Below are 9,041 nucleotides of genomic sequence, written 5' to 3'. Positions count from 1 at the left end.
ATTCTATTCTCTGTTAATACAAATTGCAATTCATGGAGTGCGACAAACTTTACAAGATGGAAAGAGTAATACTTACTACATATTTTTTTGTTCTTGGCTTGATTTGTCCTCATAAATAAAATCATTGTATTGATTTAGTGAAGAAAAACAATTAGTCCAAGCTCAAACTGCAACTATTATAAAATCTTCAACAATTACATAAGTGGAAAGCAACTAAAAAAGAGAAAGGACAACACTCTCTATAGTTTCAAGAAAGAAACCAGCTAGAATGTTGTTTATTAGGCACTTACAACATTACAATGTAATACAGCCCAAAGTAGTAAGCAAACTAATTAATTTTGCAAAACACAGTATATTATTACATCACAAATACGCTTCTGAAAGGTAAATTCACTGGAGAACTGCCCTGCTGACAATCTATTCGTTCTCCGAAATCTCAATACGCAATCCCTTGCGGAAACGAACACCAATAGGTATCCGGATTTTGTCTCCTTCATCGATAACTCTCCAGCTGAAAATTCAAATTATACAAGCTTTTTGATCAGTTATCATTTTCTTCTTGCAATCGTACATATTAAAAAACCGAAGAAGTTAAGTTGACATCAATTTATAATATATTAGAATTAGCTTCTATATATATTTAAGCAAAGATGGCGGGAATTGTGATTTAGAAACCCTTACGTATATTTTGTGGCCATGTAATGCAGAAAAATTGACATCTGCAACTTTGCAAAGTCAGCACCAACACAAAGCCTCACACCTCCACCAAATGCCATGAAATTTTTTGATCCCGTATGCAATTCTTGGCCCTTTTGATTGAAATAACAGCAGGGAAAACCTAAATTATTTTTGCTTGATTTTGTATAACTTTTGTTCTGCAATTTTATATTTCTTGTGTGTAAATTACTTGAATCTGTCAATAATTAAATTACCTCCCATCGCCATGGGTTAAATTCATAGGGGTTGTCGTATCGATTAGGATCCAAATGAATTAATGCTGGACAAACCATTATCTTCCAACCAGCAGGAATTGTATACCCTACAAATCATTCGTACTTATTAGTCAAAACTATAAGTTATAATGGAGGAAAGGAAGAACAAAGGAAACAAATTGTTTATTTCTATAGTTTTACTCCCATGAAAAAGATGCCCAACCCAAGTTACTAAAGAGAGTTTTTATTTTCTTTTTTTCTGTAGGAGAAAGGCATCATGGGTTCAAAATAAAGAAAGTGTGATAAATGATTTTCAAGAAGATGCCAAATGACAGATTGAAGTATACCTTTTATTTCAACATCCTTGAGAACTTTGCGAAAAATCCCAGGGGCAACATTTATAACCCTAACTACTTCATTTATAACCTACAGCAGACAACAAAACTTAATATGTAAATGGTGTAGCTCACTATATGATTCAAATGCTAGATACAATGAAATGTCTGGTTAATTGAAACGTACCATGTGCGTGAAAGTCATAGACTTGTACTCTTTCCATGAAACACGAGAATTTTTAGTTTCTCGCATTTTAAGAATTTTTTCATGCTCTCTCTGCAAAAATGATTAGCTATTTAAGTGTGAAGTAATCTTATACACTCTGTTAACATAAACATCCAATGATGATAATGTACACTGTCAATGTATAGAGAATATTAATCCTTTAAGTATTGAACTTGGACAAGAATTGGAGAATTAGAGGGTAGATACGGATAACAACGGGAGTAATTGTTTTGGAAAGTCATGGACCTTTAGTTCAGCCATAACATTTGGATGGTCATTTAGAAACCTCAGGGTCAAAGTCATAACTGTTGCAGTTGTTTCATGGGCAGCAAACAGAAACAAGAATAGTAAGTCCATCGCAATTTCTTCATTCAAAAAGGTGTCTTCTTTCTCTATTTCCTCAAGTAAATGATCCACAAGGACTCTCTTAGTGTGATTGCCTGAGCGCCTCATCTCAAAGATGTCCTTGATGACCTTCATTGCTTTCTTACGTCCCTGGAAAATGAAAATCATATAGTTCGCTCAATCTGATACAGCATATATGAAAGCATTTATATTTTACATATATTTATAATGAAAATCTTTTTTTTTTTTAGGAATAATGGACTTCGATCTTTCAATATAAAAAGAATTCCAAATGACGAACAACCACTACAATTGATTACTTGTAAGCAAGCATAGAATGCTGTTCCAGGGAAGTTGAGAGGAATTGAGATCAAGCCATCCATGAGTGTCGAATAACATTCTCTCAATTTTTTCCGAGCCTTGCTTTCTTCATAGCCAAGCATCTTCTCGGCAGCAAGTTTAAATAACAACTGTAGAAAATGAGATTGTTAATTACTACTTTTCATGCAATGCTCTGTACGTATAGTCCAAATGTTGGGGAAAGCGGGTAATTTCCCACTCAAAAATACAACTAGTGATTAAACCGATTCAGTAATTCCCAGGAAAGATCGTCGAAACAATCTCCTTAGACAGAATTACCATTCCAAGTAAATTCCCAGGAAAGGCTGGAGGGGTCACAAGCGGTCCCACTTAAAACCCAGTCTCCTAGACAGAACTTACGTGTACGGTGTATTATCACAACTATATCCGTGTATACATAAATAATACGTACACACGAATAAGAAAAATACACCCAAATAAACCGTATAAAACACTACAAATATACCCGACAAATATATTGAATACTATACTACAATAGAAAAGAAACTAATAAATAAATGCGGAACAAATAAAAGAGATAAGGAAAGAACGCACCCGAAAAATTGATAACGGAGTTCGGCCAATTTTGCCTACTCTCCGAGCACCACTCAAGCAGCCTGCTTTTATAATTTAGGAGAGAAGAAAGAATACAAAGAATTACAAAATCCTTATGGGTAATTCTTTGTTGTTCTTGGTACAATTCAATTGGAAGGACTTGAGAGCTATTTATAACTCTCAAGCAATCCTACAATTCCTAAAACAATCGATGTGGGATTAAGAATTAAGCCACCAATTTCAACAATTGTTGGCTTGTAAAAGTCAACAATTGATGCATTGAATTCAAGGCTTTGAATTCAACAAATCTCCACCTTGGCATAATTTTTAGTTCCACCCAAAAAATACAAACCTTCTCCCTCAAACAAAAAATCAAACGGTCCTTGTGGCGCTTCCAAATTTGCGCGCTCAGGCGCCAACTCAAATATGCAGGATATTGACCAAGTTTAAACAATGTTCAAACTTGGACCTTGTAACCACCTTGGTCAGCATATCTGCAGGATTCTCCGTAGTCCGAATCTTCTGGAGAAAAATCTCCTCTTCTTCGAGAATTTCCCGCACAAAGTGATAGCGAACATCAATGTGCTTCGTTCTTGCGTGAAAGACTTGGTTCTTTGCTAAGTGAATAGCACTCTGACTGTCACAAAACACGTCAATGTGTTTTTGACCAACTCCCAAGTCTTCAAGCAATCCTTGAAGCCAAATTGACTCCTTCACAGCTTCTGTAATCGCCATGTACTCTGCCTCCGTTGTTGACAAAGCCACCGTTGACTGCAAAGTAGACTTCCAACTAACTGGCGCCTTGGCAAATGTGAACAAGTAGCCAGTTGTAGAACGTCGCTTATCCAAATCACCTGCATAGTCAGAATCACAATATCCAACTACACATTGACCAAGTGATTTATCCTGCTCAAATATTAATCCAACATTTACGGTATTTTGGATATACCGTAGAATCCATTTCACAGCTTGCCAATGACCCTTGCCTGGATCATGCATAAACCTGCTTACCACACTAACTGCCTGTGAAATGTCGGGTCTCGTACACACCATTGCGTACATCAAGCTACCAACTGCATTAGCATACGGGACTTTCGCCATGTATGCTCGCTCTTCCTCCGTCTTTGGAGATAATAGGCTACTAAGTTTCAAATGAGGAGCAAGCGGAGTACTTACAGGTTTTGAATCTTCATTCATGCCAAAACGTTGTAGTACCTTCTTCAAATACTGCTTCTGTGTCAGACAAAGTTTGCCTCTCGTTCTATTCCTGCTTATCTCCATGCCGAGAATCTTCTTGGCTTCTCCCAAATCTTTCATCTCAAACTCTTTACTCAACTGAGCCTTCAATTTGTCAATTTCAACTTGGCTCTTTGATGCTATCAGCATATCATCAACGTACAAGAGTAAGTAGATGTAGGAATCATCTCGTAACTTGCGCAAATACACACAGTGATCGTATTTGCTTCTTGTGTACTTCTGACCCATCATGAACTGGTCAAATCGTTTGTACCATTGTCTCGGTGATTGTTTCAATCCGTACAACGATTTGCTCAGCTTACAAACCCAATTCTCTTTACCAGCAACTTTGAATCCATCTGGTTGAGCCATATAGATTTCCTCCTTCAAGTCACCGTGAAGGAACGCGGTCTTCACATCAAGTTGAGCTAGCTCCAAATTCAACTGTGCTACCAAGGCCAATAAAATTCTAATAGAGGAATGTTTAACAACTGGAGAAAATACCTCATTATAATCAACTCCCTCCTTCTGAGCGTAACCCTTAGCCACCAATCTTGCCTTGTAACGAACATCATTCTTGTCAGGAAATCCTTCTTTCTTTGCAAATATCCATTTGCATCCAATTGCCTTCTTGCCCTTCGGTAGTTGTGTCAACTTCCACGTATTGTTCTTCTGAAGAGATTGCATCTCTTCTTCCATAGCATCTTTCCATCTATCATTTTCTGTACTTCGAACTGCTTCAGAAAATGTGGATGTAACATCATCAACAACTGGAAGTGCATAGGCCACCATGTCAACAAAACGAGCAGGTTTATGAATTTCTCGTCTTGCCCTATTGATGGCAATTGACTCTTGCTGCTGTTGAGGTTCTTGGATTGAAATCTCTTCCTCATCTGACTCTTCTTCTGTCATGGGAGAGTCACTGAAGGTGCTGTTTGTTGGGCTCACCATTATTTGCTCAAACTCCACCTGTTTCGGCGTACACTCCACCTGTTGAGGAGTACCACTGGTTCCATCTTGTGTTACCTTATTCAACATGGCAGATTCATTTACATGATAATATGCAGTAGAACCAAAAATACGCAAAGAATCATAATCTGTTGCAAGTTTTCCAGACCATACCTCTAATGGAGTCTTGCCACCGATTGCAGATGATGGCAAGCGATTGATGAGATGTTGAGCGTATGTCACAGCCTCAGCCCAAAACTTTCTGCCTAACCCAGCATTAGACAGCATGCAACGTACTTTCTCCACTAGTGTCTTGTTCATACGTTCTGACACCCCATTCTGCTGCGGTGTTTTTCTAACTGTGAAGTGCCGAACTATGCCACATTCTTGGCATATCTTCTGGAAGGGATCACTCTTGTATTCTCCACCGTTGTCTGTTCGGAGGATCTTGATCTTTCTTCCCGTCTGGTTTTCAACCTGAGCTTTCCATTTAAGGAAAATCTCTAGCACCTCATCCTTGCTCTTCATAGTAAACACCCAAACTCTTCTGGAAAAATCATCAATAAAAGTGACAAAATAATACCTGCCACCAAGGGATGGAGTCTTGGCAGGTCCCCACACATCTGAGTGCACATAATCCAAAATACCCTTGGTATTATGGACACCAGTGCCAAATTTCACTTTTCTTTGTTTTCCCAGAACACAATGCTCACAAAATTCTAATTTGCAAACTTTCGTACCTTTCAATAAACCTTGTTTGACAAGATTTTGCAAGGATTTTTCACCAGCATGTTCCAATCGCATGTGCCACAACTTTGTTGCCTCCGTATCTTTCTTGCTACTGGAAGATGTTGCTGCTACTACCGTCCCAACAACTGTACTACCTTGGTAGTAATACAGATTATTCTTCCTCACACCGTTCAACATCACAAGTGCTCCCGAAGTTACTTTAAAAATTCCATCTCGCATCTTCACTTCCAGGCCTTTTGACTCCAAGAGTCCCAAGGAGATGAGATTCCTCTTCAAATTGGGCACGTACCGAACATCCTTCAAGATTCTAGTGGAACCATCATGATTACGCAGCTTGATTGAGCCTATCCCAACTGTTTTACATGGATTGTCATTTCCCATGTACACAACTCCACCATCAAGTTCTTCAAATTCAAAGAACCACTCCCGCATGGGAGTCATATGGTAGGTACAAGCTGAATCCAAAATCCACTCATCTGGATGGGATGTTAAAGGTGATACAGCCAAAGAGAAATCTGATTCCGCATCACTTTTACATTCTGCAACATTTACGTCTTGCGGAGCTTTCCCTTTCTTCTTTAACTTTGGACAGCCTTTCTTCCAGTGCCCTTTCTCACGACAGAAAGCACACTCATCTTTGGCAACTCTACTTTTCGATTTGGACCTTCCTCTTCTCCCCTTTGATTGGCTTTGTTGACGACCTCTTGCCACTAACGCTTCATCTGCTGCAGCTACTTTCTTTTTCATTTTATCCTGCTTTCTCAATTCACGACTATACAAAGCAGAACATACAACATCTAAAGACACATTTTCCTTCCCATGAAGTAACGTAGTTTCCAAATGTTCAAATTCATCAGGAAGGGATGACAACAACATCAAAGCCAAATCTTCATCTTCAAAATTTATATCTAAATTTAACAGGTCTGCCACTAATTGATTAAACATAGTGATGTATTCATTCATAGTAGTACCTGGTTGGTAATCGAATCGGAACAATCTTTTCTTCATTAGGAGTTTATTCTGACCACTCTTCTTCAGAAATTTCTCCTCCAATGCCCTCCACAATTTCCATGCAGAAGTCTCGTTCTTGAAAGTATATTTTTGCTCTTTGGACAAACACGATCGACTAGTTCCGCATGCCAACCGATTTATGGTACTCCACTCCTTCTCTTCTATGTCATCTGGTTTCTTTTCTTCAATGGCAATGTCAAGACCCTGTTGGAAAAGGGAGTCCATGACTTCGCCTTGCCATATGCCGAAATGGCCAGTACCGTCAAATGTCTCCACCGCCACCTTTAAACTTGACATTGGAATTCTCGACCATGTGGACGAGGAAGCCGATGCCCCAGATACAATTCTTGACGTGGAATTGTCAGATGCCATTACAGACTCAAATGATAGTATTCAATATAACAAACTACAAACAAGCCAAAGGACGAACCTTCGGCTCTGATACCACTTGTTGGGGAAAGCGGGTAATTTCCCACTCAAAAATACAACTAGTGATTAAACCGATTCAGTAATTCTCAGGAAAGATCGTCGAAACAATCTCCTTAGACAGAATTACCATTCCAAGTAAATTCTCAGGAAAGGCTGGAGGGGTCACAAGCGGTCCCACTTAAAACCCAGTCTCCTAGACAGAACTTACGTGTACGGTGTATTATCACAACTATACCCGTGTATACATAAATAATACGTACACACGAATAAGAAAAATACACCCAAATAAACCGTATAAAACACTACAAATATACCCGACAAATATATTGAATACTATACTACAATAGAAAAGAAACTAATAAATAAATGCGGAACAAATAAAAGAGATAATGAAAGAACGCACCCGAAAAATTGATAACGGAGTTCGGCCAATTTTGCCTACTCTCCGAGCACCACTCAAGCAGCCTGCTTTTATAATTTAGGAGAGAAGAAAGAATACAAAGAATTACAAAATCCTTATGGGTAATTCTTTGTTGTTCTTGGTACAATTCAATTGGAAGGACTTGAGAGCTATTTATAACTCTCAAGCAATCCTACAATTCCTAAAACAATCGATGTGGGATTAAGAATTAAGCCACCAATTTCAACAATTGTTGGCTTGTAAAAGTCAACAATTGATGCATTGAATTCAAGGCTTTGAATTCAACAAATTTCATCCTGATTAATATAATCAAATAGTAGGATGCTAATTAATTTACCTCATCAGTTCCATCTTTAGCATCTACTTTTCCAAGTTTACTCCAAGAACTTAGATGCTCTCGAGTGTTGTCAACCATGTCGTTTATCATCTTCTCTCTTAAGGCTTCAGGGCTAACAAGCTTCAACATTAAGCTCCTGAGGTACTTGTGGAAGTCTCCATGATAGCCAGCTAAACCTTGTTTCCCAGTTATCCGGGTGAAACTCTCACTATAGCAGAGCTCGAAACCATTATTTTCTTGCTGGAAGACACGGTAGTTGACTTCAGCATCAGTTGATATAACGACCGACTGCCCAAGTATATTCGTGCGAAAAATTGGCCCGTACCTGAAAATTCACAAAGAAACAAAGAAAAGACAAGACAAAAGCACAAATAAAATGCAAAAGAATATTAGAGGAGTTGACAAAAAGGGTAATATAGTATATCTTACTCCTGATAATGTTTTGTTACAAATGACATGATGATATGTTACAAAGGCAAATTTCAGGGTTTGTTTGGATAGTAAACTTATTCCAAATAATATTTCGCTTGCATCATAAACACATTTTTCAGCTCATCTTTTTATATTTCCAACCACCTTTTTATCTCACATACATCACATCACAAAAAATACTACAGTAATTATTCTAAATAATACTCTATTCAAATAAACCCGTCTCTTAATCTATTACTACTACTGCTGTAATATTGTTAAAATATATATGTGATAGCTAGTCAAGAAGTGGTTAGATAACCAGGAGTATTGAGGTTGGTCCAACAGTTAGAAGAGGGCTATTAGAATTTTTTTCATTATCTAATTCAAGATTTGAATACTGTATCTGATAGATTGGAATGAGAATGGTGTACAGAGGGATAGGAGGTAAAAAAAAAAAGGGTTACGTATACCTTGAGATTCTTTTTTGTAGGAATGGTGGGAGATCATCTGTTGCATAAGGGGTCAAGTACTCAATTGTTTCTCCTATAATTGGTAGTCCCATCGAACCTGGTGGTAATACCCCGTTACACTTGGGGTTTCTCCACCTATACACCCAGTGGCTGAATAGCATAACAATAAGAGCAATGATAGCACAAGCAAACAACATGGTCCTTGGTTGTTGCACCCGAAACGCAAGGAAAGAAAGGAAAAGAGAGTAGCTAAAATTGTTACTGTTTTAGAT

General features: G+C 38.0%; 1 protein-coding gene across 1 annotated transcript; it reads right to left on the bottom strand.

The window, feature by feature from the left end:
- Positions 1-245: 245 nt before the first annotated feature.
- LOC113729744 (cytochrome P450 87A3-like) lies at positions 246-9,041 on the bottom strand. The gene is made up of 9 exons (XM_027253987.2): positions 8,770-9,041; positions 7,886-8,210; positions 2,159-2,308; positions 1,740-1,988; positions 1,455-1,544; positions 1,280-1,358; positions 933-1,039; positions 682-809; positions 246-511 (listed from the first exon to the last, which is right to left on the bottom strand). Exons 1-9 carry the CDS (start codon positions 8,964-8,966, stop codon positions 418-420), a joined length of 1,419 nt encoding a protein of 472 aa, XP_027109788.2. The 5' UTR covers positions 8,967-9,041; the 3' UTR covers positions 246-417.

This window comes from Coffea arabica, chromosome 2e (assembly GCF_036785885.1).
Source record: "Coffea arabica cultivar ET-39 chromosome 2e, Coffea Arabica ET-39 HiFi, whole genome shotgun sequence".
NCBI classification, from domain to species: Eukaryota; Viridiplantae; Streptophyta; class Magnoliopsida; order Gentianales; family Rubiaceae; genus Coffea; species Coffea arabica.
The sequence above is the reverse complement of the archived record's forward strand: the minus strand, read 5'-3'. Positions and strand labels throughout refer to the sequence as shown.

Coding starts and splice junctions, on each gene's coding strand:
- LOC113729744 (XM_027253987.2), bottom strand. CDS start 8,966: ATGTTGTTTGCTTGTGCTATCATTGCTCTTATTGTTATGCTATTCAGC. Junction 1,545..1,739: donor ATGTTATGGCTGAACTAAAG/GTCCATGACTTT, acceptor TCATTTTTGCAG/AGAGAGCATGAAAAAATTCT. Junction 1,040..1,279: donor CAAGGATGTTGAAATAAAAG/GTATACTTCAAT, acceptor AATGATTTGTAG/GGTATACAATTCCTGCTGGT.